This window comes from Oryza brachyantha, chromosome 5 (assembly GCF_000231095.2).
Source record: "Oryza brachyantha chromosome 5, ObraRS2, whole genome shotgun sequence".
In the NCBI taxonomy this organism is placed as follows: Eukaryota; Viridiplantae; Streptophyta; class Magnoliopsida; order Poales; family Poaceae; genus Oryza; species Oryza brachyantha.
This window is the reverse complement of record NC_023167.2, coordinates 17,533,536-17,560,787: the sequence shown is the minus strand read 5'-3', so window position 1 is coordinate 17,560,787 and position 27,252 is coordinate 17,533,536. Positions and strand designations below refer to the sequence as shown.

Sequence of the window (27,252 nt, the reverse complement as noted above, 5' to 3'; positions counted from 1 at the left end):
CGGCGAAAAATAATTTAAATAAAAATTTTATATATGTATTTTTAGTGATATAAAAGAAAATTAAAAAATAAACTTCGACGAAGAAACCCAAAAGTCAACTTCAAATTTTGAAATTTTGACTTATAGTATTGTCTGAACTTGGGAGCATAGCCTCTACTGTGGAGCTTTTCTCTGCAATACCCGGTGACCTCGCCAAACAGATCCATCTCCTACTTCGTCTACAAAAACTGGAACCAGCCGTCGATCACTGATGGCATACGGAGGTTGCACCGGCTACTTCTTCAGAAACACACCGTCGCCGAGGAGGGAGAAGGTAGGCATGCCACCAACCATGGGATGCTCCGGCGGCTCAAGGCCATCAGAGAGGGAACTGTCCAGAGGCTACTGCGTCCTCGACACCTTCAGACACCGGGCTCTCCTCCAGGAGGAGGCAGATGAACAGGTGGGAACTTCATCTGCTTTCATGCTTTCTAGACATGCCAGTCTTACGTTATAAAACGAAGTACTACATATACGTAGTAGAAGATAGGAATTTCTACCCTACTAGCAATGCATTTTAAATTCATTTTTCAGACGCTTTTGTTCTTGTCCAGTAAATTTGTCGCCCAAGATAAACAAAGAACCAGACCATGCACAAAGCTTGCAGGGCGTACGAAATAATGTGGGTGATTATATGGAACGGCGTATTTACAAATAAAAAATAATTTACGAATAAAACTATCATATACATATTCTTAACTATATAAAAGCCAATGCAGGAAAAAAAAACTTCAATAAACTCTAAATTTAAGGTTAAAAATTCAAAATTTAGAATCTAAACATAAGCAAAGATGGGGTGGATGAGCTGGTAATGAAAGGGAGTTCAATATCAGCCTACAAAATTCTGAAACGTAAAAAAGCATCTCTGATATACAAATTCGACCGACATATCGGGGACTGACCGAATGCAACAACATTATTTGTTTGATTAGCACGGGCACAGTGATTACGGATAGACAAAATTCGAAGTTGAAAGCAAACGTAACATGATACTCAAAACAGTACGTGCATTTCATTTCCCACCAAGGGAGGGGAATTGGGATTGGTCTTTGATCAATGGAGCTGGTGGGGCTGCGTAGCGATGGCCCTCGCCATATCCACCTCTGAAACCACCACGATCCCCACGGCCCCTGCCACGACCACGGCTGCCATAGAACCTCTCTCCTTCAGCTGGTTTTAGAAACTCATTGATGCTCACAGACTGAAAAAGAATACACCCCAATCAGCGAATTGAATGTGGGTAAAAGTATTTCTTCTAATTGAAAGCACCAATGCATGGAGAATCCCAAATTTTGAGATAACAGTCTTTAACACCAGACCAAACAAAATGCAAATGAAGTTGTAACAGCAGCTAACGAATTCAGAGAAATGTGAAATGAATTCGATACATAAGGCAAAACAGTGAAAATAGGTTGATGGTATCAAGCAGTTGTTGATTGCACCAGAATATTAATAGTAAAATTTCCTTGAGAGGTAGTTATCTAAGATGGGAACATGCGCTACCTTCTTAGCACGCTCTTCGCGTTCAGCATTTTCTTTCTTCTTCAAAGCATCCTTGTCTGATCCCTACAGCAAGAAACAAAAAAAATCACCCAACCGATGTTATCATTGGTTTAAGAAAATGGAAGGATTACAAGGCACAAATAGCAAAGATACCAGTTTGATGAAAACTTCATCATTTTCTTTCTTGTTGGAAAGTGGTTGCATAGACTGCAGATCCTTGTCAATTTCAACCTTCCTCTCTTCAGTCTTCAAAGAGAGAAGTGCCTTCCTCTTCTCCTCCCTTAATTTCTCAAACTCTTCGAGAGTCATTTCCTATATCATCAATCATTTGAATCATAAGAAAGGAGATATGGACAGATATACTCCCTTAATTTCTCAAACTCTTCAAGAGGCATTTCCTATATCATCAATCATTTGAATCATAAGAAAGGAGATATGGGCAGATATAGACACAAGTTTCAGTAGGCCTTCTAGCATCTGATAGACCAGAGGCATACAGAAATTCTTTGTTCAAAAACTACTCTTAGATGAGCAATAGTGCAAGCAATCAAAAGAAAGAGAAAGCATGTTTCCAGCTTAGAGTACTGTTACTACATAGTGTGGCCAACTTACAAAATAATTGTAACTAAAACATGTGGCACTATGACTGAATGATTCCTTGGATACCATTTGTTTGCCAGAAATGGAGAACCCTCAAAGTTCTCGGAAGAACTGCTACTCTCAATTTTAGTCATTTCCAAAAAAAATATATACTAAAAGCAAGCAAATCACAAAGCCATCTCAAGTTTGTGCCCCCCATAAAACTAAAAATTGTGAAAAATTACTCCTGGACCACACTGACTAACAAGTAAAGGAACAATCACACATCAACCCAACTACAACTAAAAAGGCAAGGAAAAACGGCATTTCTGATGTCACAAGAAAAGCAGCAACAAGTCATGTTAACAAAGCTTACCAATTAGCAAGTTCAAAGGACTTGTATCGATGCGTAGAACTATCCCCAGATATAGAGAAGTATAAATCTAAAAATCAGCATTCTATATCAATTTAAGCGAGCAGAATTATACCTTATCCTCTTCCTTTTCTTCCTCATTCGGAGTGGCATCTTTGTTATCCTTGTTCTCATCTGCCTGTGGAGCATCCTCCAGTGGACCCTGCTTGTCAGAAACAGGGACCTTCTCATCCAACTTCAGGGCTTCCCCAGTTTCCCTGATGAATCAAACAACATCATAAGTTATCAATAGTAGAATAATATGAACACACACAGTTTAAGCAATGAGCATCTTACTGGGCAAGAATTTCATCGGTGGTGGTTCCCCAGTTCCCACGCCCAGAACCCTCACGCTTCATCTCATAGCCACGTCCAGTGCCGCTATGGCGCTCATATGGCCTCCTAGGGACCCTCTCAGAGTCATCACCATATCCACTGTCCCTAAAACCACCTCGTCGGCCTCCCTGGTAGGGTGGACGAGGAGCCCTCTCTCTGTCCTGAGCGCCTTCTTCACCTCCGGCTCTTCCACCACCGCCACCACCATATCCTCCACCGCCACCACCATATCCTCCCTGGAAGCCATTCATTTCTTCGCCGCCAAAGTCTCGGTTTTGACCATAGCCTCGGCCTCCTCTGCCGCGGCCACGTTCACCTCGCCCAAATCCTCCGCGTGAGGGTGCACCTCCCTCCCTCGACTCCCTCACTGAAATGAAACATGTATTAAGAATAAGCATTTAGCCACAAAAAAATAGTCTTGTGGCAGATAATGATGACATTAAATCAAAATTTCGAGCTGTCCAGCCTCCATGTCCATTGCATAAAAAACTCATATTCTCCACAGAAATCATTAAAATATCCTAAATTGGTTAACGACGGGAAACCTAGATATGATATCTTATCAGGAATAAAATCGAACAGCCTAAACCCCAGATCTAGAATACCCCAGCCTCAATCCCAAACTAACCAGCCTGTGAAGGGGGAGCCGGCTTGGTGGGGAGCTTGGCCGCGGCCGGCTGCGCACCCTTCCCGGCGGCCGCCGCCGCCGCCGGTTTCTTCGCCTCAGCCTTCTGCGCCGCGACAGCCGCCTTGGCCAGAAGCTGGGCGGGGTCGTCGTTGTCGTCGCCCCCGAGGATGTCAAACTGGTTCATGGTCGCCATGGTGGAGCGTCTCCGACGTCGGCGAGGCAAAGGTCACTCTACAAAGCTCGCCTGCTGGGTTGGGGAACTGACCCTTCTGGCTACGATGCTCGCCTGCCGGACTGCATCGCCATGGCTCTCCACCCGAGATCGATGCGAGGGGAAGGAACACAAGGTCTCTAGCTGCGGCGGCGGCGAGAGGATAGAGACGCGGGAGCGGGGAGAGTGTGTTGTGAGGAAAGGAATAAAACCCTAGCCGCACTCCCTCTCTTCCTTTTTTTTTTTTCACTAGGCGTACCCGCGCGAGGCGACTCCATATCCAATCGCTATCGTTTCGAAGCACGAAATTACCGAAATGCCCTCCGTACGCGAGTTATGTAGGGGTAGTTATGGACTTTCCCTGTTTGTGTGGGCCCTTGGGATTAGTGTGCTGCCCTTATGGGCCGGGCCCCGGGATCGGGGGGGTATGTTGGTCTATTGGGCCGTCGGACTGTGACGGGGAGACGATTGGACTGTGGATGGTACCTGGGTGAGCAAGGTCAGCCCAGTCTATCTCGTGAACATTCACGCAAATGGTTTTCGTGCCAACGTTTTATCCGTCCCTAGATTTTACCTTTCATCTTTGAGTACGCGTCTTATTTAAAAAAACTTGAAAATATTATTTATTTTATTTATTATTTTATTATTATTAAAAGTAGTTTAAATATTGGTTATAAATTTTATATTTGCATTAAATTTTTGAATAAGACGAATAGTCAAAAGTTATAAGTAAATAGTTATAATCCTCTATATTATATAAGATTGTGTTTAGTTCATGTTTAGTTCAGTAAAATTTTGGGTGGGATGTCATATCGATGCGTATATTTGAAATACTAAACGTAGTCTAATTATAAAATAAATTTTAGATTCCGTCTAAAAACCACGAGATCTTTAGCTACATGGGTAGGGGACTAGGGGTGACTATGGACTTATATAGTGAAAATGGCAAAAGATATTTTTACAAATAAAAAGTATTTTCTAAATAAACTTTTATATGTGTGGTTTCCACGATCTAAAAGCCCAAAAGCCCAGGTTAGATAATAAAATATGATGAAAAACCCAAAAAAATCTACTTGAAATTTAATATTAAAAAATTAATTTTGATTTATATGCATATGTCAAAAGACATGATGTAGTTGTGTGGTGTAGGGGGGCCGATGTTTGTTTCTATAGAAAAATACATGTTTGTTTTTATGGAAAAAAATAAAGAAAATATTTACAAACGAAAAATAATTTATATATATATAATTAATTCTAAAATTAAGTTTAAAAATATAAATTTTTAGTTATAAGCATAACAAGAAATGAAAAGTTAAAGGTGCTAATTCGTTTTTTTCTTTGAGATGTTGGGTTTCGTAGTTTGGTTATTTCATGAAAAAAACCCTAACAATCAAAAAAACAATTTCTAAATAAAACTTTTATATATGTATTCTTAGTGATCTAAAACTCAATGTTAACAAATAAACATTGGTAAAAAACTTTAAACTCAACACCAAATTTAAAGTTAAAAATTCATATTCTAGCTAGGAAGCCAGCTAGGAAGCCTGGTAGATACAGGTAGAAGATAGGAAATTAGGAATTACTACCGTACAAGTAAATGCACTGTAAATTCCTCACAAGCGGGTGTCGAAAAGATTTGCCAAACAAAAGCCTACAAATTCTGAAACGTAGAAAAAAAAATCTCTGATATACAAATTCAACTGAAATATCGGGGAGTGACCGTATGCAACACCATTATTTGTTTGATTAGCACTGGCACAGTGATTACGGATAGACAAAATTCGAAGTTGAAAGCAAACGTAAATTGATACTCAAGACTGACAGTACATGCATTTCACTTCCCACCAAGAGTGGGGAATTGGGATTGGTCTTTGATCTCTGGAGCTGGTGGTGCTGCATAGCGATGGCCCTCGCCATATCCACCTCTGAAACCACCACGATCCCCACGGCCCCTGCCACGACCACGGCCGCCATAGAACCTCTCTCCTTCAGCTGGTTTTAGAAACTCATTGATGCTCACAGACTGAAAAAGAATACACCCCAATCAGCGAATTGAATGTGGGTAAAAGTATTTCTTCTAATTGAAAGCACCAATGCATGGAGAATCCCAAATTTAGAGATAACAGTCTTTAACACCAGACCAAACAAAATGCAAATGAAGTTGTAACAGCAGCTAACGAATTCAGAGAAATGTGAAATGAATTCGATACATAAGGCAAAACAGTGGAAAATAGGTTGATGGTATCAAGCAGTTGTTGATTGCACCAGAATATTAATAGTAAAATTTCCTTGAGAGGTAGTTATCTAAGATGGGAACATGCGCTACCTTCTTAGCACGCTCTTCGCGTTCAGCATTTTCTTTCTTCTTCAAAGCATCCTTGTCTGATCCCTACAGCAAGAAACAAAAAAAATCACCCAACCGATGTTATCATTGGTTTAAGAAAATGGAAGGATTACAAGGCACAAATAGCAAAGATACCAGTTTGATGAAAACTTCATCATTTTCTTTCTTGTTGGAAAGTGGTTGCATAGACTGCAGATCCTTGTCAATTTCAACCTTCCTCTCTTCAGTCTTCAAAGAGAGAAGTGCCTTCCTCTTCTCCTCCCTTAATTTTTCAAACTCCTCAAGCGTCATTTCCTATATCATCAAACATTTGAATCATCAGAAAGGAGATATGGATAGATATAGACACAAGTTTCAGTAGGTCTACTAGCATCTGATAGACCAGAGGCATACTAATACGTGTGGCCCTATGACTGAATGTTTCCTTGTATATCATTTGTTTGTCAGAAATGGAGAACCCTCAAGTCCTTAGAAGAACTGCTACTCTCATTTTTAATTACTTCCACAGAAATATACTAAAAGCAAGTCATAAAGCCATCTCAAGTTTGCACCCGCCATAAAACTAAAAATTGTGAAAAATACTCCTAACAAGGCAACTACGACCACGACTAACAAGGCAGGGAAAAACGACATTTTTTATGTCATAAGAAAATCAGCAACAAAGTCATGTTAACAAAGCTTACCAATTGGTAAGTTTGAAGGACTTATATTGATGCGTAGAGCTTTCCCTAACACTACAGATATAGAGAAGTACAAATCTCAGAATCTGAATTCCATATTGATTTAAGTGAACAGAATTATACCTTATCCTCTTCCTTTTCTTCCTCTTTCGGTGTGGCATCTTTGTTATCCTTGTTCTCATCTGCCTGTGGAGCATCCTCCAGTGGACTCTGCTTCTCAGAAACAGGGGCCTTCTCATCCAACTTCAGGGCTTCCCCAGTTTCCCTGATGAATCAAACAACATCATAAGTTCACCTCTATCAACAGTTCAACAATATGAACACAAACAGTTTAAGCAATGAGCAGCTTACTGGGCGAGAATTTCATCAGCGGTAGTTCCCCAGTTCCCACGCCCTGCACCCTCACGCTTCATCTCATAGCCACGTCCAGTGCCGCTATGGCGCTCATATGGCCTCCTAGGGACCCTCTCAGAGTCATCACCATATCCACTGTCCCTAAAACCACCTCGTCGGCCTCCCTGGTAGGGTGGACGAGGACCCCTCTCTCTGTCCTGAGCACCTTCTTCACCTCCAGCTCTTCCACCACCGCCACCACCATATCCTCCCTGGAAGCCATTCATTTCTTCACCGCCAAAGTCTCGGTTTTGACCATAGCCTCGCCCACCTCTGCCGCGGCCACGTTCACCCCTCCCAAATCCTCCCCGTGAGGGTGCACCTCCATCTCTCGATTCCCTCACTGAAACATGTATTAAGAATGAGCATTTTCGCCAAAAAGATAGTCTTTTTTGGCAGATAATGATGACATTAAATCAAAATTTCGAGCTGTCCAACCTACATAACCATTGCATAAAAAAATTGTGTTCTCCACAGCAATCATTAAGAAAATCCTAAATTGATTGACCAAACGAAACCTAGACAATGATAATTCATAATAACAGGAATAAAATCGAACGGCATAAACCCCAGATCTAGAACACCCCAGCCTTAATCCCAAACTCACCGGCCTGTGAAGGGGGAGCCGGCTTGGTGGGGAGCTTGGCCGCGGCCGGCTGCGCGCCCTTCCCGGCGGCCGCCGCCGCAGGCTTCTTCGCCTCAGCCTTCTGCGCCGCAACAGCCGCCTTGGCCAGAAGCTGGGCGGGGTCGTCGATGTCGTCGCCGCCGAGGATGTCAAACTGGTTCATGGTCGCCATACTCGGCAAAGGCCACTCGACAAAGCTCGCCTGCTGTGCTGGGCTGGGGGGAACTGGGGAACTAACCCTTCTGGCTACGATGCTCGCCTGCCGGACTGCATCGCCATGGCAATCCACCCGAGATCGAGGCGTGGGTAGGGAAGGCAAGGTCTCTTGCGGCGGCGGCGGCGGCGGCGGCGAGAGGATAGAGACGCGGGAGTGGGGAGAGTGTGTTGCGAGGAAAGGAATAAAACCCTAGCCGCTTTTTTTTTTTTTTGCCACTAGTCATACCCGCGCGAGCCGAGTCCATATCCAATCGTTATCTCTTCGACGCTCAAATTACCGAAATACCCTCAGCGGAACGCGGCGTGTACGCGTGGGTTTGGTGTGGATTTTTGAGGGTTGTTACGGTATTTTCGTGTTTGGGTGGGCCCTCGGGAATTGGGAAAGGGGGTGCTGTCCTCGTGGGCCGGATCCGGAGGTGTGTTGGTTTATTGGGCCGTCAGACTGTGATCCAGAGGATTAGACTACGAATCCTCTGCAGTGTACCCCGGGTGTAGGCCTATCACCGGTTATTACCCATATCATTTGGGTAGGGTATAGTTAAATAATAATTATTTATTGAGATTTTGATACGGCAAGGGCATTACTCACTTTATCCGTTTTATTGGTACAAATTTACTAAATAAAATCAGACATAAAATTCTCAAACTAGTGTTCACACTAAAAAAATTTATCAAATTTGACTAAATTTGGTGGAATGGTTTATTATGTATAAGAGCATTTTTTTAAAATTTTGAACAATTTATATATGTGAGCCCATACATGTCTTTTCTCTTACCTATTAGTTATCCATACCCATTGGTTAATGCTCATTTAGTTTGAGTACCGTTAATTTTCTTAAAAACAGGTATGAGTAAATTTGGGTATGGATATGGTTTGTCCAATGCCTTTCTCAGTGGCAGGTCTACCTGAGTGTGCCCGTGTGATGACACGGTTTGCATTATAAGAGTATCATAGTATCTTATCTAAATTTAACCATCTATATTGTTATTTAAATGATTATATAAAATAGATTTTCTCTTTATATTAGTTATCTCTTCAACAAAACAAAACACATAGGCACCAGAAACGTTGGTTACATATAATTTCAGGCTTAAACATCCATAAAACATTGGAATTTCAAGCCATATAAAATTTGAAGTGTATGGCGTTCGGATCAAACGTTCACTGGTGCTGAATTGCTTCATCAACAGTGTGCTGCATCCTGGCTATTGACCTGGCTCCATGATCCTACAGCACCCTTGAGCAGGTTTTCAAAGGAAGAGAAGTCTCATCGATTCTTTAATAGAATGCTTGGATGGGTTCTCAAATGCAGAGAAGCCCCAGTGAGTCTTCAACGAGTATGGTTGGTAGATGGTAGCTCCCTCTGCTGTGATCTTGGCAATCTGTCATTCAAGCACATTTTGCAATTTTAGAATCCGCAGACTAAAAATCTTCCTAAACTTGACTAACATTCAGCAAAGAAACTGCAGAGTGCAGACTGAAAAATATGCGAAAACTTGATCGACACATTAAGCAAACTAAGCAATCTTTTTATCACTGACAGGTTCCTACCTGAAATTTGTTGATAAATGACCGGTCACGGTACAGCAAGACGAGCAAGCACTTCTCGACCAGCCTAACAGCTTCTTCAAAAGTCATATTATCATGCCATTCAGCACGAAGTATAGGGACTGTCAGCTGGTTACCAAATCCAGTTGCAATATGGTTTTCCTCATAGTGTGTACCAATCAGGTTAACCTGAACAACCCAACAATTTTTTTAGATAAAAAAAACTTTTATTGATCTCAGATAATTATATTAAGATAATACAATCACTCGAAGACCGGCTAATTGGACATGAGATGCTTGGCAAACCAAACGGGACAGGAAAAGGTTATCTGAATGAAGAACAATATACCGTGCCAAGATATTTCTCTTCGCCGTTTGGACCCTTCTTCACTCCACCAATTACGAGGGAGTTCCATAGAGGATCAAACTTGCTCCGTCTGCTGTACATTACGCTTGTCAGGTAGCTATGAATCTCTTTGGGACCCAGTGAGTTTCCATCGTCGCACATATGATCGAAAAAACTGAAAAGGACATCGATGAAAATGTCACACGGGCTGTTCATAGCGACGGGGAATTGTTATGGTACCTTTTGGGTAGTAGTGTAGTAAAATATAAATCTAATTGTATATATTTATAAGTGCATTAAATATTTTATTTAAAACTTTGGTGAGATATATTATCAATTCATCTATTTCAATATAATATATTACACATAAATTTATGCAGTGTCATATATCTTAGTTCCAATTTTATCTATATAAAATTTCTACTACATATAATACCAGCGTATTATAAAAAAATTAAATCCGTTGGATGTAAAGTAACGGAGGACGTCGAATGGTACCTAAAAAATCCTAGCAATGAGGTACGGTTAACCATTCGAGGGAACTTACGTTAGTTCATCCAAACAGCGCAGAACCTCCTGGAAATCACTGAATTCCCCACTCGCTCCAATAAGGCTATGTTTGCCAACCACCTTAATGCGCTCCACACTTTTGTATTGCAAATTTGAGCCATAGGAGGCTGGAAAAAAAATTTAAAGAATAAATATCGCATGGCAGGAACTATGTCTGTCTATACAGAAGAGTTGATTGCTAACCTCCAGTGTCACATGCCATGATCACACCATCCTTGTACTTTAGTGCAATTACCGATGTACCAGTCACATGTGGATATCTGTTTGATGTGATACAACGAAAATAATTAGTCGGGCTAAATGTAACCATGAATTAAAAGAACAACATGTTTATTTTTCTTTAATAAAGATTGATACAACAGAGATAGACACCTTGCACATTGAAGATATATGAAAGACATCTTGAACAATCCATTTTTGTAATAAAAATGTATTACCTCCATCCCTAAATATTTGACGCCGTTGACTTTTTAATACACGTTTGACCATTCGTCTTATTCAAAGTACATAATTACTAATTATGTTCATATACTTTTATGCATATATAACTTTACATATTTTTTAAAAAATTGAATAAGATAAATGGTCAAAATGTGCATTAAAAAGTTAACGACGTCAAACATTTATGGACAGGGGGAGTATTTGCATGCTTTCAGTAATTAACGAGAAAAGCATGAATGATAAGCATGAATACCAACCACATCAGATCATGGCTGGATGAACGGTTCAAAACAGATTTGGAGTACACTAAAATGTCCTGCAAAAATGATATTAATAACCAACGGTTGAGATTTTCCTGTGCTCTTACCCCTATGGTGGTAAGATGGAGCACCTTAAAATGACCCATGTTATATATCGAAGAGCGTGCGATTTTGTCGGAACTTACAGCGTGTGCTCGCGAGTGTGGGTGCTGTGTCCACCGGAGAGGCGGGTGGCCGCGGCGCCGGCGATGTCCACGGACGCCCTGCATGCACCACCAGAGAGAACACCTGAGCTCGTTAGAGGGCGGAGCCACAGAGGAGGTGGCGGCGGAGGAGGAGGAGGAGAGCGCATACCCGCCATTGCTCCTCCGGTAGAGATCGTCGTCGTCGTCACGCCTCGACATGGCCGAAGGCCGCAGCGGAAGCTGGCCGGTCGGGTTGCTTTGCTCGCCGGAGTGGACGGACGGGCCGGCGGCGAGTACGTGGGCGCTTTCGCTGTGTTGCGTTCGTCCTTCTCGCCCTTTTTTGCTGCGGTTCCTCTGCGAGGCGTGGCCTTCATACGAGGCTTTTTGCAGGCCTTGGCCTGAGTCCGAGATGGCTGGGCTTCTTGGTGAACGACACGGCGTTGGACTTGGGTGCAGTCCTAAAAGGGTAGTGGCTTTTGCATCGGCAAAGTTTGAGTTTCATCAGGGCAATAGCATAAACCTTCAACTGCAAAATAGGATAGAGCGGTGAATAGCCACCGGCTTGGCTCCAAAAACCAATTGCTTATCACCTAGTAAGAATCAAATTCTGAATTAAAATTTAAAATATAGCTTTCCTCTCACGTTTTTTAGGACTATATCGTGTTCAAAAAATATATCTACCTGGGTTGTTATTATGCTGGCATGTGTGTATTTCTGATTTTGTGTGTTTAAAATAGTATATTTCTAAATATTTATGAGAAAAGGCTGTAATTTGAAGGTAAAAACCATCAATTTCTGAGCCTAGTAAAAAAAATAAATTCTGGGTAAGGTCATACTGCTACGTATTAGGTTTGGTATTTTACTGTTATAAAAATAAAATGAACTACCCAACATAACAAAAGTTGCTGTGGTGTAGTGGTTATCACGTCAGTCTTACACACTGAAGGTCTCCAGTTCGATCCTGGGCAGCAACAAATTTTTTAAAATATTTTTTCCGTTTTTCATCTTCAAAATTCGATCAATCCCCTTGTCCATGTACAAATTTATTTGAACAAAATCCCTTCGATCTCTACTTTTGCCCATCGACGAAGCCAAGCGATTATCCAAGTAGCGTGCATCGTCAGTTCATGACTATTTTTTGATACATATTTTTTCCGTTTTCCATCTACAAATCTCTTTGAACAATCCCTTCGATCTCTACTTTTGCTCATCGACCAAGCCAAGCGATTATCCAGGTTGTGTGCATCATCAGTTCATCGCTACTGCGACAGCTACAAATTCACATGGTCAACACATCCTGGCTTTGACCCGCCACTTCCAATTCCAAGCCCGCCCTCCAACCAAAAGCAAACACCAAGGGTGGCGGCGATGCGAGGCGCGCTCGGCGGCGGCGGGAGCCGGGCGCGGCAGAACGCGGTGCGGTCGGGCCTGGTGGTGCTCGGCGCCGTGGCCTTCGGCTACCTCTCCTTCCGCGTCGGCTTCAAGCCCTACCTCGACCGCGCCCAGGAGGCCATGGACGCCCGCGCCTCCCCTGCCTCCGACGCCAGGCCGCCTGACCACGCCGGGGGCGAAGGCGACGAAGACGACGTCGCGGCGTCCAAGGACCCGGCCGTCGTGCTCCGCGACTGAGGGCGCTCCGCGGCGGCTGCCCTGGGCTTTTGGTTGGTTCTGCCATTCCGTCGAACACCTTGCGTGCGGACCTGCGATCTTTGCATGCGTGTTGTTTCTTTTCATAGAGTAATGTTACTGATGAATAAACAGTGCAAATTTGCAACTTAGGCACTCTGATTTGATGCCTTGAACTCTTCTTTCTATTATCAAATTTGCAACTTAGCATCATGTTTATGGCACTCAGGTTTCCCTTACCGTCCAAGCCGCAAAAACCGCGGTACCGCGCTCCCGCGGATACCGCACGGTAATCGCAAAAAACGTGATGAATTTGAATCCAAAAAATTTGAATTTAAAATCACGCGGTTTTCGCCACTTACCGCGCGGTTTGCCGCGGTAACCACGGTAACTGCTTGCTGAAACAACACATGAGAACAGCGGTTACCGTGGCTTCACGTGCGGTTTTGTAACCGAAACCGTGGTTAAGACCGTGGGTTTGATGTCAAATGAAAAAACTTTAAAAAATCTAAAAAATACATGAAAAACATGAAAATATTTTGTGACTATATTTATAACGTAGGAAAAATAGGACATGTTATAGGAAAAACAAGAAAAGTTTCATATGACATTTTCTAAATTCTTAATATTGCAACATACAAACATACACCGTCATATCACCCTTCACCAAATAATTCACACCAATAACTTCATTTTAATTGCTGTGTCACAACTATACATACTATCCATTATTACGAATAAAACTATTATGTGTACTAAGATGCACTTATAATTTTTCTCTATACATATTTTCCATATATCCATCATTGTATATTTGTATTTCAACGTTATGTACGCTAGTGTCTAGTGTAAATAATAATGGCTCAACACAAAATATTCTTGACCATCTTCCTATGAAATATTACTTGCAATATTACTTGCAGTAGGCTGTTTTTTAATTTTGTTTCTTGAAATACTCGTTTATGATTTTTAATTACGCCGGGAATACATTTTTCATTAAATTTTCTTAATTTTTTTAAATTCTTCTCAAATTTAAACTCGGTTACCGCGGCTTACCGAAGTCTTGCCTCCGCGAGGGGCGTGGTTAACATAAACCCTGATGGCACTTCTTCCCCTCAAATAAAAAATTCAACCGTGTTCGTCTTGTTACAATTTGTAAGAACTAGAAATCTAGAACGCAGTGCAGGTCTAGACAATTCAACTGTGACCATTGATGAGATTGTTATGGAAATGCTGAATTCTGATGAGAACTAGTCCAACTGGGATCAGCTCCATCTGAGCAAGTACCATTGTACTACCAACTATTGCGCGAACAGATGGCATTGTGCATTCTTTTCTTAATCTAGCGGACACGACGCTTTTCAGTTGGGCTGGGTCGGCATTGAGTCCTCCTACATGCGGCCCATATGTGTTGGGGGCCATAAGGACGCAGATTTTTAGGGCCCTCTTCTTTCTCCCTGTACCGATTTACTCGTTTTTCACACATGTGTTTTTTAATTATTAAATGTGGTATTTTTTTAAAAAAATATTTTCTGAACTACTAAAAATAAAATTGTTCTAAAAATTATACTAATCTATTTTTTTTAATTTTTATAACTAATAATTAATTAACCACCTAAGCACATTTCTTTAAGCCAAGGGTGGATCCAACGTCTGTACAAATCGTAGGCCTTGTTTAGTTCCTAAAATCTTTTTTTAAAAACATCACATTAAATTATTTTTGGATACCTAAATAAAGCATTAAACATAAATGAACCAAAAAATTAACTGTACAGTTATGGAAGAAATCTTAAGACGAATCTTTTGAGCATAATTAGTTCATGATTAGCCATAAGTGCTACAGTAACCACGTATGCTAATGACGGCTTAATTAGGCTCAAAAGATTTGTCTCGTGGTTTCTAGGTTAGCCGGAAAATTTATTTTTTTATTCGTGTCCGAAAACCCTTTTCGACATTCGATCAAATATTTAATGTGACACTTTTCTCAAAAATTTTCTGAATCTAAAAACCCACTTAGAGCAAAACCTCACGTCGTCTCCTACTCTCCTCCCAACTCGAAGCCGCGGTTCAAATTCCCCATCCACCGTAGCCTTCCCGACCGTTACGCCGCCGCGGCCTCTCCTTCTCTCTCCCTCTCTCTCTCCCGCTCTCGACATGCAGAAGAGCCAGGGGCCGACGACCACCGCGCGGCGGCGCCCGCTCCGCGTCCTCTCCGGCAACAGGACGCCGCACCCGCCGCCGGGGTCCCGCCCCCGCAAGCCCGCCCCCGCGGCGGCTTGCCCTCCCGCCACCCCAGCGCCCGCCGCTTGCCCGCCGTCCGTCGCGACGAGCGACGGGGCGTCCCTCGATCGACTCCTCCTGGCGCGCTCCGATCTCTCGGGGCTCGTCTCTCAGGTATACCGCGCCTCCCTCCTCCAGTCCCCCTCTCTCGAAACCCTAGAGAAGACGCGGTGATACTGCTTCAATTCGATGGAGATTGCTTGAATGGTGGGTTGGATTGGTAGCCTTACACTTGTGAGGTCGGTCGTCCTATCGAGCAGTGCTGTACTAGTCGACAGTCGTTTCAGGCATAGCGATTTGGGAGCAACGAATTCATGTTTTTTCCCCTTTCTGAAAAGAGGGGGAAAACCCTCGGTTCCATTAAAGGATACCTTTGTACTGTTGAATTTAAATGTCAGGTCTTGTTCGTTCTTGAATATTTTGTCACTTGCAGATGCTAGGATCGGTTGTTTAATAGTCCTACTATGTTGATATGTGCTATATTATGAATATAATCTGAAATCTCATAGTTTTCTTTTGGGCTAGTGCTACATGGACTGACTTATTGGTTCTTATAGCATCTCCTGTTTCTTTTCCTCAACCAGATTGACGAATTGGTCTGCTCTGCCCTTCAATGTCAAACTGTCTCTGAAAGGGGCAACCAAGAAATAGAAGCATTCGGCTGCTTCTTATCAGACACTAATTCTTCTTTGAAGGTGTGTACTACTATAATCTAATCTCTTTTTTGTCTGAAACATATATACATGATCCAATTTTACTTTTAGTTCCCTGTCAAATCATCCTCCTTTTTTTTTTCTGAAACTTCTAGGCATGAGCTCACTTTAGTTCATCATTATTTTTTCTCTTTTGTCAAAACATTAGACTTAACTATCTATTTTCTTGTAAATAGCATTGGTCTTCAAGACTGAAGCAAGTGCTACAACAAGCTTCTCCAGAGAAAAGCAAGAATGTGTCAAAATTCACCAGCGTAACCTGCCCAGTTTCTGCTACGAAAGGGAATAGCAAGTTGCTCTGTGGCAACAACAGTAACTTAGATGAGGCTGACTTGATTGTCTCGCCTTCACCTCTTGTATCATGGCGTGCTGGAGCATGTATGGTCGATAGTGGAAAGCAGTTGTTTCTCTTAACGCCATTGCCAAAAACAAAGACGTGCTCATCCAGATGCCCAAAATCATCGACAACACAGTTGAAGACAACTACTAGCCTAGATCAGCTAAATCTTCCCAATATACCTGTTTTGAAACTGACCATTTCTGATGATAATTGTTTTGATCTGGAGAAAAGTGGGAAAGGAAATGAAGCAAAGACTGGGGTCGTGACACCTTGTTTTATTAAAGGAAAGAAGGGCTCATCAGAAAACAGTCTCTTTTCGCCTTTCAGTTTCTCGGTTCAGAAGAGTGGAAGAGCACTACCTAGTCCATGCCTGAGGACAGCATTGTCAAGCAAGCAACAGAGGTTCTCTCCAATATCAGAGGGATCAAGGAAGGAAGACATTCTCGGCACTGGACCAACCCAGAGCAGCAAACCATCTGAGGCCAGTGATGATATGTTATCTGATGAGATCTCAAAGGACCTGGCTTCGAGGTATCCAGACCTTTATGCGTTCAACCAACCTATAACTACATACCGAAGAAGAGAAGCAGATGATGCTCTTGACTGGTTCTTATCACCACTCAAAACCTGTGTGTTAATGGATCCTTCAGATGAAAAGCCCATTGCACCTCCAGCAGGAGACAGCAAGTCATTTATTGATACTCCAAGTAAAGGCCTGGAAATTGGTGAATTTCAGACAACAAAAGAACTTTCAGATGACAACCCTATCCAAACTCCATCATTGTACAGCAAGGCCTTGTTTGGTACTCCCTGGAAAGGCTTGCAGAGCGATAACCCGAAGAAGGGACAGGGAATTTCTGATGGTAAGCCCCACCAAACTCCAGCAGTGCATAGCAGGGTATTGCTTGGCACTCCCTGGAAAGGTTTGGAAAGCACTAACCTGAAGGGAAGGCAGGCTGGAGAAACAACTCTCAAGAGAGAACTATGGACTAGATTTGAGGCAGTCTCTACCAACGAGCTGCACTTTGACAGTTCAATCTTCCAACGGTCAGACGGAAGGCGTTTCATAGACATCCTTGAAGAGGAGGCCTCATGATTCTATAGTATCAGCTTAGCGGGTGGGCACTTGGGCAGGTTTCATTTAAGTATTCTTATCCTATGGTGCAAAGGAGTAACAAGATTTTCTGGAAGCGCCCAAGAACGGTGAGATGATACTTGTTAGGCTACTTTGCCACTTCGCTGTAATGCTGGAAGCTTATAGCTTACTTAGCTTTATTAACTGTAATACCACTGTGGCTGTAAGCTGAAAGGAAGGTAGTTGATGGGAGGAGTTACTTAGCATTATTAACTGTAATACCATTGTGGCTGTAAGCTGGAAGGAAAGCAATCGATGGGAGGACTACATTTGCACCCTAGTGTGAGCTGCCGTGCTAACACTGTTGTATTAGTTGGTTGTTCCAAGCTCTTCGCGTACTAGATCAACCCAAGATCACACGAGGTGAATGTTAGCTTCTACTCCTGTCAAAATTACTCGGAATCGATGGGAGGAGTTACCTAGCTTGAGAAAAATGACAGAATTGTTACACTGCAAGAATCGAAATGTTATAACTGATGAACAAAATTTCAGGAAACAGTCTAATCGGCAAAAGAGTATTTCCAAGTGCATTTTCAGCCAGCCCGTCTAGCTCAGTCGGTAGAGCGCAAGGCTCTTAACCTTGTGGTCGTGGGTTCGAGCCCCACGGTGGGCGTTCATTTTTTTTCTTCCAGCTAATTTTTTTACATGTATGTGATTCCTTCAGTATATTGTTTTTTCCATCCCATTTGAGCTAGGTCATTATCTTTTTCATGAGCACAAGTTCATCCTTGGCTTCCATTGGCATCTACATTCAGAAATCTATACTTGGTAGCCCAAATGGCCAGCCCACCCCTGTATTACTCACTCCAGGTATACTCCACATGTTCAATACTTAATCCGCAATAGGCTAGTTTAGTCAACATGTGGAAGCATATAACAACATCAACAGAGGACACCATCTTTAAGAAACCAAGCAAGCCATATCTCTTTAACAGTTGCAACTTCCGCTCTGAAGCAACAAGAAAAACGTGTTGCGAATAGTTCTTTCAATGTGCTTGTTGTATTCTCTAGCCAACATTTCCTGAGACTTTCTACCAGATTCTGTATATCCTCCAGAATTTTTTGTACTATAGTTAGAGTTTTGTATTCTCAAGCCACCATTTCCTGCGACTCTCCAGACCTGTACATCTTCCAGGTTTCCTTTTGGGCATTACTTAACTACATGTATTTGCAACATATGTAGATCAGAAATCAGGCCCCATCTATATAATAGTAGAATGCAGTTACCATACCAAATAAATAACACACAAATCAGTACATCTCTTAGCTGTTACTCCTCTTTAGACAAATTACCAGGAGATCTGGTAATTTGGTAACCCAAGCTTGAGAAATGACAGAACAGTTACACCGCAAAGCTTGTGCAGCAGCGTTTGTTACAAAGAAAAAAATGGTTGCTCATTGAAAATGATTTAATAATATTGCTTTCCTCTGTTATTTACACCAACAATGAAGAATAAGCTATCAACAAATATCATTGGGGCAAAAAACTACAAGCCCTCTGTCCTAATGGAATCATCTGGCACTCCAGGCTCCAGCATAGTGAACTGTGTCAAGGGGAGCCCTGGATCATAAGCCCATAGTAACATCAGTCATCCCAGTGGTTGGTTTTGGGAGACGCCTCCGTGAGCTCGATTTCTTCCCCCTTTTCCGCTTCATGGAAGGCTTCTTCGATGGAGGGGCTTTCCTGCTACCTGGTCTGAGATTTCGAGATAGCTCACTAGCCACTGGAGGGGGCTTCCAACCAGACGCAATCATTTGCTCTAGTAGCTCCCTGTGGTATGCCTGGTGAAATGTCAATGGAAAACAGGTACACCAGTAAGTTCATGAGTTCAATATGTATGGCCAATAGGATGCAGGAAATTCAGGCCACTGGTAGTTTAGTTCTACCAATATGTCCAAGGAAGTGTCTGAAAATTATAAAAAATGTAGTCAAACAAGAAACCTGAACAACAAAGTTGCGTCTTTCACAGTCCAGGAACATTTGAGGCATCCAGTCAACTCTAGCCCTTATTTTGTCTCGGACGGTGCTGAAACTAATTTGATCCCTGGAGGTGAAACGGTCGACTTCATTGAACCAAAGGCATGTGAAGAGATTTGTGATGGGAATGTGTTCTCTGATGATGACACAACCTTCAGGGACATCTGCACCAGTGCAAAATTGACAAGGTTAAACTTTCAGAAAGTAACTGAACTGTTTTTGCCATACTTCAATGAGATCACTCACCACTTGTAATAGGAAGCTTAGCAGTTGTATAATGTGTTAGGCCCTCGTTTCTGTAAAACTCTATTTGATAATCAATCGATGCATTGTCATACTTCCCAGCAGCTTTATTAGCTTCTGCTTCTTCAAATACATCAAAGCGTTTGTAGTGCCGGGAGATAGCGAAAGTAGCGTTCTTCCTCCACAAAAACCTAGTAGGCATGGCATTGCACAATCAGACTCAATATAGTCAAATATTTACAATATATTGCAATTATAAAATAATGGCAAAAGTGGTAATTTTCAGATTCTAATGTCAGAGGATCAACAAGGAAATGTAAAAAGAAACTAAGAAATCGAGTGAGCAGCTGTTATGAAGAAAATGTCTTCTGAGAAAGCCATTGATAATCTTGCTAGTCTAGCCACAACAGATTCAAATATGTACTAATCAGTTCATAAGTGTAATGGCATATGATGCCTGTTGAAATTGTAGCAAAGATGACAAGGTACAGAGCAGCCCACAAATTTAAACAACTTATTGGACAGGTTTGGCACAACCATAGCTACAGTCAGATTTTTCAACTTAAGAATCGAACTAAGAAGAAACAGTATATAATAACAAGATATTTACATCAAGCATACCTCTCAAGCAGTAGATAAGGATCTACAACAAGCTTAAGCTTTGCATCTATCCAGACCGAAAATCTCACATTTGGAAAAAGCCTATGAAGCAGAAGTTTGGGAATCTGCACAGATTAGGTGCTTGTTCATTAAACAAGTAAAAATAAGGACACCATATAAAAACTAAACATTAAGGTGCAAACAGCTATCAGTTTTGAAACCTCAATATCACTTACAAGCATTTGCTGGCAACATATGTTCTTCAGTGGGCACCTCAGTAAGTTTGCTGAGTGCCCAATCATACCAATCACTTTATACATTTCTTTTATCATGGAGTACTTTATTTATTTATCCTGAATTGCACATGATATACTAGTTTATGGATGATGCTTAAATACCTATTACCCAATCAACATAGCCTTTGTATTATTTCAACAATTTTCTACTTGGACCCAAACTACTTAAGCAACAGTAAGAAGCAACTATGTTAGCATTTAAGTATGAGGCCCATGCTCGTTAGGTTTATAAAGTTTGTTTGTCTGTCATACTGATATCTAGTATGCATCACAAGGACACAACATTGACAGAGTACAATGCATAAGAATGGCACCTTCCCCGTACGCCTTGAATCTTCGTATGGGAGGTTTCGAACAACTACTAGCCTCCACAAACCAACTTTATTATTTCTGTACACTGCACTAGAATTCTTGATATAAGCCTCTGTTTCTTCATCTACAAACATATAAAAACATGCATTTGCCTTTGAAAATTCACTGGCATTCCTTGGTTGTTGAATCATATCATAATTCCCTGGAACATGGTATCAAACTGTGAGCAGACAAACAGAATGCTATCGTAGTTAACACTATTGACAGTGCTGTTACCAAAAATTGCAGAAGCTACAACCAGCTCACGGCATTGCTCCATCTCTAACAAATCATCGTCGTTGATATCAAACCCAGAACCTTGGCCAGGTTTCTTTCCTCTAACAAAGCTGATAAAATAGAACAAATTATTTCCTTCAGTATACACATTTCAGCCATTAATTTTTTTGGAGAAGTTCTGGATTAAATATGTGTAAGAAGATGCAATAACCTACCCACAGTGCACAGTCATTGACTCATTAATGTCAAAATATTTATTTCTCTGCTCCAGAGATGGATGCCCACCAAATACAGAGCCCTGATTTGACAAATTTGCGGTGATGCTGTCTTCAGATACGTAACTTAAGTTCTTAAGGACAGGAGATGGTGAAGGTTGTAGAGGCATTAGTGCAAACGCCTGGTCTACAGAGACATAGCAAACAGCGCATGCTACAGGGGGATGAGGACATACCATATGATTAGCGACAAGTTAAGCACAAATGAAACTGCAATTCCAACCAGAAAGATGTAAAGAAAATAAGCTTACGTCGTGGTCCAGTGCGTTTCGGATCAACCAAGGGTGGAGCAACTGAGAAACCTTCACAAGGATGATGTGTGAAGTTTGCAAATGAAAGATGAAGCCGGTTTGGAAGTTCAGTTTTGTTGACGCTACTAGCAGAGTATTGGTCGCTGGATGTCATTAGAGGCCTAGTCATGCTGGGGTACACAGAATTCTGTATAGTATTCAGGACTTCATAGTTATTTGCAATGATCATTGAAGCACTGTCATCTGAAATGTGCCATCAAACCAACAAGTCAGGGACTACACTTTCTAACAGCAACATAATAGTATTTTGTCATTAAAAAAGCGCAGTTTTATTTTGAATTCCATGAATACAGTACAGTAGTACACATTCGAGTATTCCCTAGCAAAGGCATATAGCATGAGCAGCTGATGTCCTTCGTAGTTTGGATCAGCAGACAAATTATCACATCCGAGGCTCCCAAGTAACAGAACAAGTCTTAGTACTAAGTGGCAGGGCATTCTGTGATAAAGGCGGAGGCTACAGATTCTGTTAGATTAATCTAACGTTTCAAATCTGAGGGTGCGTAGTCCCTTACTGGTCTATAACCATTAAAACCACTTCTATGCATCAAAACCTGGTCGCGTCATCTATTCTGGTAACATACTGTCCTATGTTGATCGTGTCGTCTCCCATTTCCGGGCCTTAGCCTGCGATCTGGTCTACTGTTAGCGTTTTCTGTTACTATGAATATTTTGGTTCAGTACTCAGTAGAGTATGATTGTATAAACCAGGTCACAGACTAAGACATGGAAATGGGAGACCACACAATCAGCATAGGACAGAATGTAACAAGAATGGATGACACGCACTAGTGATTTCCAATGTCCGATTTATCACCAAGACAAACTAATCCAGATTTTGCAAACGTGAACTGCATGAACTGAAGACGCTACAAAGATGTCCAAAAGGGCGCCCATTTCGCTGCGACCAGCAAGCAGGGAGTGAATCCGAGTGCGCGCAGAGATCAGAGCAGCCAGCAAACGGCGGCGGCGAGAAGAAAAAGGACAGCGGGAGCCAACGCGCGCAAACCTTTGACGACCGCGAAGATGGAGCAGAAGACAGCGGCGGAGGCAGCGGCGAGCAGCAGCAGCACGCCAGCCCTGCGGCGGCCCACCAGCCGCAGAACCCGGTGGAGCAGCTGCAGCCGCTCCTTCTCCCCGCTCCGCCACCCCCATCCCCTAGCGGGGGCCTTCCTCCCGCCGCCGGCCGACGCGAGGGAGCCGCAGCTCCCCGACCGCATCCCCAGCGACGCCGCCGAGCCGCTCATCTCCTCCGCCGCCCCTCTCTCATCCCAATCACCGGATCACGCCGCCCCTCGCCCCGCCCCACCCCGCCCACCTCCGGCGAGCCGCCCAAGCCCGATGCCGCGAGATCCTGCGAGAGCAGTCCCCCGCGGCGGCGGGTGGCAGGAGACCAGATCAGGAGAGGGTGCCGCCCGCTCGCTTGGCGCCGCCCACGCGGCGGGATTAGAGGCGAGTGGGAGCACCGACGCCGACGCGTGGGGTGGGGTGATGGGGTGGGTGGGGGTTAGAGGCGCGGCGCGGCGGGCGGCGACGGGATTCGCTGCCGGTTCGGAGCTGGGCCTAGACCTACCGCGACTCCGCGAGGTAGGTGCGCCACCGCCAGCGCCAGCGCCAGCGCCCGCATGTGACGGCTGAGTGGCTGACGAGACGGCGACGCGCTGCTGGTCACTCACTCTCTCTCTCTCTCTCTCTCGTCGTCGTCTGCTTCTTCCTCGCGCGCTCGTGGTCTGGCTTGCCTTTGACAAGTCGTCGGCTCGCGTTGCGTTCGCGAGTGCAGGGAGGAGCCGAGCCGGCTTCGGTTAAACGCCATCTTCCAGTCTACTGTTCCGTTAAAAAAAATAAGTATTTAGGTTTGATTATCCGTTTTATTTAAAAATTATAAAAATTAAAAATATAATTACGTTTAATGTAAGTTGTTTGATTTTTTTTTCCTATAGTAATGTTTAACCATTTATCTTATTCAAAAATTATGGAAATATTATTTATTTTGCTTGTGACTTATTTTATTATAAAAAACTTTAAAGCATGATTTATCATTTTCTACATTGGTACTAAATTTTTGAATAAGAAGTTTAAACGTTACAGCCAAAAAAATCAAATATCTTATATTATGAAATGGAGATTGTATTATTTATGTTTTCCTATCTAATAATAATAAAAATATTAATTATAATTTTTTTTAAATAAGTGAAGAGTCAAATAGTCTCTCTGAAAATTGAAAAATTGATTTATTTTGAGACAGGTTGTCATGCTGAGTGCTGAGTAGTGACGGGCAACGCAATCTTTCGCTGGTTCATCGATTCAACCGTGCCGGTGCACGTCACAGCTTGCTGCTGACGGACGAAAAGTTTAGGCTTTTTCGCCGCGTTCTTTTTGGGGTCGGCTCTCATTGGCCACACGGTAAAACGAGAAATATAATCGTAATTATCGTATGGTTAATTGATATTAATTATTAAAAAATTTGAACATAGATTTATTTAGAAAAGGCTTGTTCATGGCGTATGAGAAACAGCTCAGCTCGTTATGCTGAAAATATGCAGTTTTTTTTATCACGGTGATGATGATTAGGGACGTAGACGGTACGGAAATCTTTCTAATCATATCCTTACCGTTTCTAGAAACTAATATAAAAGTAAATGTTTAACTATTTATGTTTTCTAAATTTAGTTCTTTAAAACGGTCCACGTCATATTAAAGTCACCACTAAATAAGTTAAATTCTTGAATATGAAAAAATTCCGGTTGTTTTCAACAATTTTCTTAAAAAGATAATAAAAATGATACCTTACCCAACCTTTTCATCTCATCCCTAATGATGACGCGATATTGCCATTTGGCAGATTGAAATACCTTAGGAGATACCGAAAACATTTAAACCTAAATTGAGAGAGATGTGTGAGAAGACGAGTGTTTGGCAAGTGAGACTGTGAGAGCACGTTTGGATGATTAATGCGAAAGAAAAAAAAAGCGTTGAAAGTAGTAGCAGCATAACCATGATGGCATGATACATCTCCCTTTTTTGTAATGGATTTGCGCCTTTCTGAAATGACGTCTTAGCAACCAGGGTTTCTTTTAGTCAATGGCACCCGTATGATTAGGACCCCCATGAGATCGTGTCTTAGCTCCAACCCTCCAACCCATGTTTAGAGAATCCATTCAATCCAGGATTGACAGATTGGTTCGTTGGTAGCCGTAATAATAGGCCGAGGTCCTTGATTATTTTATAACCTTATTAAACTATTAAATATTTTTAGCTTAAAAACTTATAAAATTTTAGTTCATCGTATTTTAGACCAAGCACGAAAATTATGTATAGAAAAAATTAGGTTGCGTTTGGCGGTACCTATTAACTATACAGATTTGTGCATACTTTTCGAACTTCTAAATAATACGTTTTTTAAAAAAAAAATTAGAAAGTTGTTTTATTTTTAATTATTTTATAAGTTACCGTAACACAGCCCAAGCTGAACGCGGCCTTAGACCCATTACCAACGTGTCTGCTGGGCTCTATCTTGCCTTTCATGGGCTTTTCTGCTATCATATTCTTTGCTGGGCCGAGCCTGATAGCAACAGAGAAGCGAATGCATCCCTGTCCCGCGACGACCCCTTTGTCAACTTTTCCCCAACAGATCGTGTGCCGCGTCATTAAAAAAATTGTTCTATAGGACGTTGGAGGTATACACGCGAATATAGGTCCAAATTCCAATCCAGCAATTTATCGGCTCAATCGAATATGAACTATATAAACGAGAGAGTTATATGTCCTGATAAGTACATCTGAACAGAGTGACAGAAAACATTGCAGCTGTGAAAATAAACATAGTCGCACCGTTGTTTTCATTAAACGTCGTCGATATTTGAATCTATATTTGATCTTTAATCTTATTTAATTTTTTATAATTTTTTATATTTTTAATAAAACGAATGTTCAAACACAAATCTAAAAATCAAATGAAAAGAGGAGGGAGTAGAACTTTAGAAGCTGCATGAATTGCACATCTTATTACAAGCACATTCTGCCTGTTGCTTACAGCAGCTTACAGAACTCGATCGAAAGCTGGCGCTCCGCTGTAATAAGCACCGTAAATCAAAACGCAAAACCAACATTAACTAATTCATCTCCCCATGCAAGATCTAGTGAATGAATTAACTAAACCTAGAGGAAATTTATTCAGGTCTAATCTGTGCGCTCTTGGCGTTGAACACACACCAACCTGCAGCTGCAAGAAAGCATGCATGCTTAGTTTCAGTAGCACTTGTTGGGGTATTTGGGGGAGAAGATGAAGTTGCCGACGGAGTAGAGGCCCTGGAGGCCATTGTCGCGCTTGACGAACAGCTCGAACTTGAGCGGCAGGCCCCTCCTGCCGTCGCCGGGGACGACGCACGCGGGCGACGGCGACCGCGGCACGTACACCTTGCACTCCTGGCTCGTGAACGACGTCAGCTGCGACGTCTCGATCCGGAAGTAGCCGCCGCTCCCCGCCACCGCCCTGATCGACGCCGCCCGCCGGTGCCCGTGCCGGCACCGCAGGTACGCCACCGCCCCTGCACACACATGCACACACACACGGCGTCACGGCTGACCGCCGGCGAGGCTACGACGACGACGATCCAGCGATAGTGTACCTGCGAGCGGGGACGCGTCCATGGCGGGGAAGTAGCCCGGGTACCTGCAGGTCTTGCACCACACCATGCCCTGCACGCCGATGCTGAAGTTCACCGCCGGCTGCGGCGGGGGCAGGCCCATGGCGGAGGCGCCGCCGCGAGGGCCGGCAGCGCCGTCGAGAGCGACCAGCACGGCGGCGAGCGAGAGCACGACGAACTTGAGCGACAATGCCATCGCAATTAATTAGCTAGTCAAATTAATCAGTACGTACACGTACTAACTAGCTAAAAGACACTTCGCTATAGCTAGCTAGCTAAGCTAAGCTAAGCTCAAGCTCAAGTCAGCTAAGATATGGTACAGTACAGATGGAATTAAACACTTCGGGTTAACTAGGATACGTTGCGAAGACAAGAAGCGAGAGATGATGGTGCAATTTATAGCAGGCATGCACGTAATGGTGCATTGCAATTAAGAAATTTAAGATGGCTCGTGATTGCTGCATTTATTTTAGGGTTTTTTTCATTATATTTTATTTTGCAGCATTCACTTTTATATCACTAAAAATACATATAAAAATTTTTATTTATAAATTAATTTTTATTTGTAAATATGTCATTTGATTTTTTCTATAAATTGGTCTAACAATCACGCTCATCCAAGTTGTGCGGAAAATACGAGGGTTCGTTGGGGAATGGAGGGGCAAAAACGATGAACTCGCATGTGATGGATCGATCGAGCTGGAGTGCGTTGCAAGCGAGTGCTTCGTTAATAGCGTTACCTGTGTTTAATTACTTGATTCCAGGTATGTTAGAAGTTAAATTACAAGACGCTGTACTACTGTACCGCACTACTATGACCACATCCTGTTTTTTTTTAAGAGAAACACACTTACATAGGCCGTTTTAATTCGTCTAATATATTATATCATCTGATCGAAGTTTG

At 42.6% G+C, this 27,252-nt stretch overlaps 7 protein-coding genes and 2 non-coding genes across 9 annotated transcripts; 4 read left to right on the top strand and 5 right to left on the bottom strand.

Moving 5' to 3' along the window:
* Positions 1-843: 843 nt before the first annotated feature.
* On the bottom strand, positions 844-3,947 carry LOC121053204 (RGG repeats nuclear RNA binding protein A-like). The gene is made up of 6 exons (XM_040524288.1): positions 3,498-3,947; positions 2,831-3,236; positions 2,610-2,751; positions 1,696-1,854; positions 1,543-1,605; positions 844-1,240 (listed from the first exon to the last, which is right to left on the bottom strand). Exons 1-6 carry the CDS (start codon positions 3,688-3,690, stop codon positions 1,052-1,054), a joined length of 1,152 nt encoding a protein of 383 aa, XP_040380222.1. The 5' UTR covers positions 3,691-3,947; the 3' UTR covers positions 844-1,051.
* A 1,396-nt stretch (positions 3,948-5,343) lies between these two features.
* On the bottom strand, positions 5,344-8,164 carry LOC102709181 (RGG repeats nuclear RNA binding protein A-like). Its single transcript, XM_040524236.1, has 6 exons — positions 7,733-8,164; positions 7,084-7,468; positions 6,856-6,997; positions 6,188-6,346; positions 6,035-6,097; positions 5,344-5,731 (listed from the first exon to the last, which is right to left on the bottom strand). Exons 1-6 carry the CDS (start codon positions 7,920-7,922, stop codon positions 5,543-5,545), a joined length of 1,128 nt encoding a protein of 375 aa, XP_040380170.1. The 5' UTR covers positions 7,923-8,164; the 3' UTR covers positions 5,344-5,542.
* A 986-nt stretch (positions 8,165-9,150) lies between these two features.
* LOC102708901 (proteasome subunit beta type-4-like) lies at positions 9,151-11,536 on the bottom strand. The gene is made up of 8 exons (XM_015837187.1): positions 11,487-11,536; positions 11,318-11,395; positions 10,615-10,727; positions 10,409-10,538; positions 9,865-10,036; positions 9,519-9,704; positions 9,261-9,349; positions 9,151-9,208 (listed from the first exon to the last, which is right to left on the bottom strand). Exons 1-8 carry the CDS (start codon positions 11,534-11,536, stop codon positions 9,151-9,153), a joined length of 876 nt encoding a protein of 291 aa, XP_015692673.1.
* Positions 11,537-12,218: 682 nt separating this feature from the next.
* TRNAV-UAC lies at positions 12,219-12,291 on the top strand. Its single transcript has one exon. It is a non-coding gene; the product is annotated as a tRNA-Val (tRNA).
* Positions 12,292-12,332: 41 nt separating this feature from the next.
* Positions 12,333-13,176, top strand: LOC102719769. Its single transcript, XM_006654634.3, has one exon. The coding sequence runs from the start codon at positions 12,686-12,688 to the stop codon at positions 12,944-12,946; it is 261 nt and encodes an 86-aa protein (XP_006654697.1). The 5' UTR covers positions 12,333-12,685; the 3' UTR covers positions 12,947-13,176.
* Positions 13,177-15,097: 1,921 nt separating this feature from the next.
* On the top strand, positions 15,098-18,122 carry LOC102708624. Its single transcript, XM_040524389.1, has 3 exons — positions 15,098-15,337; positions 15,808-15,918; positions 16,113-18,122. Exons 1-3 carry the CDS (start codon positions 15,098-15,100, stop codon positions 17,370-17,372), a joined length of 1,611 nt encoding a protein of 536 aa, XP_040380323.1. The 3' UTR covers positions 17,373-18,122.
* TRNAK-CUU lies at positions 17,952-18,024 on the top strand. Its single transcript has one exon. It is a non-coding gene; the product is annotated as a tRNA-Lys (tRNA).
* Positions 18,123-18,802: 680 nt separating the features above from the next.
* On the bottom strand, positions 18,803-23,129 carry LOC102708343 (probable hexosyltransferase MUCI70). Its single transcript, XM_006655451.3, has 9 exons — positions 22,712-23,129; positions 21,643-21,885; positions 21,332-21,545; positions 21,117-21,226; positions 20,843-21,042; positions 20,254-20,357; positions 19,636-19,823; positions 19,354-19,553; positions 18,803-19,193 (listed from the first exon to the last, which is right to left on the bottom strand). Exons 1-9 carry the CDS (start codon positions 22,947-22,949, stop codon positions 18,978-18,980), a joined length of 1,713 nt encoding a protein of 570 aa, XP_006655514.2. The 5' UTR covers positions 22,950-23,129; the 3' UTR covers positions 18,803-18,977.
* Positions 23,130-25,696: 2,567 nt separating this feature from the next.
* On the bottom strand, positions 25,697-26,544 carry LOC102708062 (pistil-specific extensin-like protein). The gene is made up of 2 exons (XM_040524388.1): positions 26,331-26,544; positions 25,697-26,249 (listed from the first exon to the last, which is right to left on the bottom strand). The coding sequence occupies exons 1-2, from the start codon at positions 26,542-26,544 to the stop codon at positions 25,951-25,953; spliced, it is 513 nt and encodes a 170-aa protein (XP_040380322.1). The 3' UTR covers positions 25,697-25,950.
* Between the last annotated feature and the right edge of the window lie 708 nt (positions 26,545-27,252).

What these genes read in the sequence shown, in the direction of transcription:
- LOC121053204 (XM_040524288.1), bottom strand. Translation starts at nt 3,690, where the DNA reads ATGGCGACCATGAACCAGTTTGACATCCTCGGGGGCGACGACAACGAC. An exon ending in AAGAAAAGGAAGAGGATAAG is followed by an intron (nt 1,855 to 2,609) that starts GTATAATTCTGC and finishes TTGATGATATAG; the next exon opens with GAAATGACTCTCGAAGAGTT. An exon ending in GCGAAGAGCGTGCTAAGAAG is followed by an intron (nt 1,241 to 1,542) that starts GTAGCGCATGTT and finishes ATTCTTTTTCAG; the next exon opens with TCTGTGAGCATCAATGAGTT.
- LOC102709181 (XM_040524236.1), bottom strand. Translation starts at nt 7,922, where the DNA reads ATGGCGACCATGAACCAGTTTGACATCCTCGGCGGCGACGACATCGAC. An exon ending in GGCTCCCCCTTCACAGGCCG is followed by an intron (nt 7,469 to 7,732) that starts GTGAGTTTGGGA and finishes TACATGTTTCAG; the next exon opens with TGAGGGAATCGAGAGATGGA. An exon ending in ATGAAGTTTTCATCAAACTG is followed by an intron (nt 6,098 to 6,187) that starts GTATCTTTGCTA and finishes TTCTTGCTGTAG; the next exon opens with GGATCAGACAAGGATGCTTT.
- LOC102708901 (XM_015837187.1), bottom strand. Translation starts at nt 11,536, where the DNA reads ATGTCGAGGCGTGACGACGACGACGATCTCTACCGGAGGAGCAATGGC. An exon ending in TACCGGAGGAGCAATGGCGG is followed by an intron (nt 11,396 to 11,486) that starts GTATGCGCTCTC and finishes TGGTGCATGCAG; the next exon opens with GGCGTCCGTGGACATCGCCG. An exon ending in AAGAGAAATATCTTGGCACG is followed by an intron (nt 9,705 to 9,864) that starts GTATATTGTTCT and finishes TGGGTTGTTCAG; the next exon opens with GTTAACCTGATTGGTACACA.
- LOC102719769 (XM_006654634.3), top strand. Translation starts at nt 12,686, where the DNA reads ATGCGAGGCGCGCTCGGCGGCGGCGGGAGCCGGGCGCGGCAGAACGCG.
- LOC102708624 (XM_040524389.1), top strand. Translation starts at nt 15,098, where the DNA reads ATGCAGAAGAGCCAGGGGCCGACGACCACCGCGCGGCGGCGCCCGCTC. An exon ending in TCTCGGGGCTCGTCTCTCAG is followed by an intron (nt 15,338 to 15,807) that starts GTATACCGCGCC and finishes TTCCTCAACCAG; the next exon opens with ATTGACGAATTGGTCTGCTC. An exon ending in ACACTAATTCTTCTTTGAAG is followed by an intron (nt 15,919 to 16,112) that starts GTGTGTACTACT and finishes TCTTGTAAATAG; the next exon opens with CATTGGTCTTCAAGACTGAA.
- LOC102708343 (XM_006655451.3), bottom strand. Translation starts at nt 22,949, where the DNA reads ATGAGCGGCTCGGCGGCGTCGCTGGGGATGCGGTCGGGGAGCTGCGGC. An exon ending in CATCTTCGCGGTCGTCAAAG is followed by an intron (nt 21,886 to 22,711) that starts GTTTGCGCGCGT and finishes GGCACATTTCAG; the next exon opens with ATGACAGTGCTTCAATGATC. An exon ending in TAAGCTTCCTATTACAAGTG is followed by an intron (nt 19,554 to 19,635) that starts GTGAGTGATCTC and finishes GCACTGGTGCAG; the next exon opens with ATGTCCCTGAAGGTTGTGTC.
- LOC102708062 (XM_040524388.1), bottom strand. Translation starts at nt 26,544, where the DNA reads ATGGCATTGTCGCTCAAGTTCGTCGTGCTCTCGCTCGCCGCCGTGCTG. An exon ending in GGACGCGTCCCCGCTCGCAG is followed by an intron (nt 26,250 to 26,330) that starts GTACACTATCGC and finishes ATGTGTGTGCAG; the next exon opens with GGGCGGTGGCGTACCTGCGG.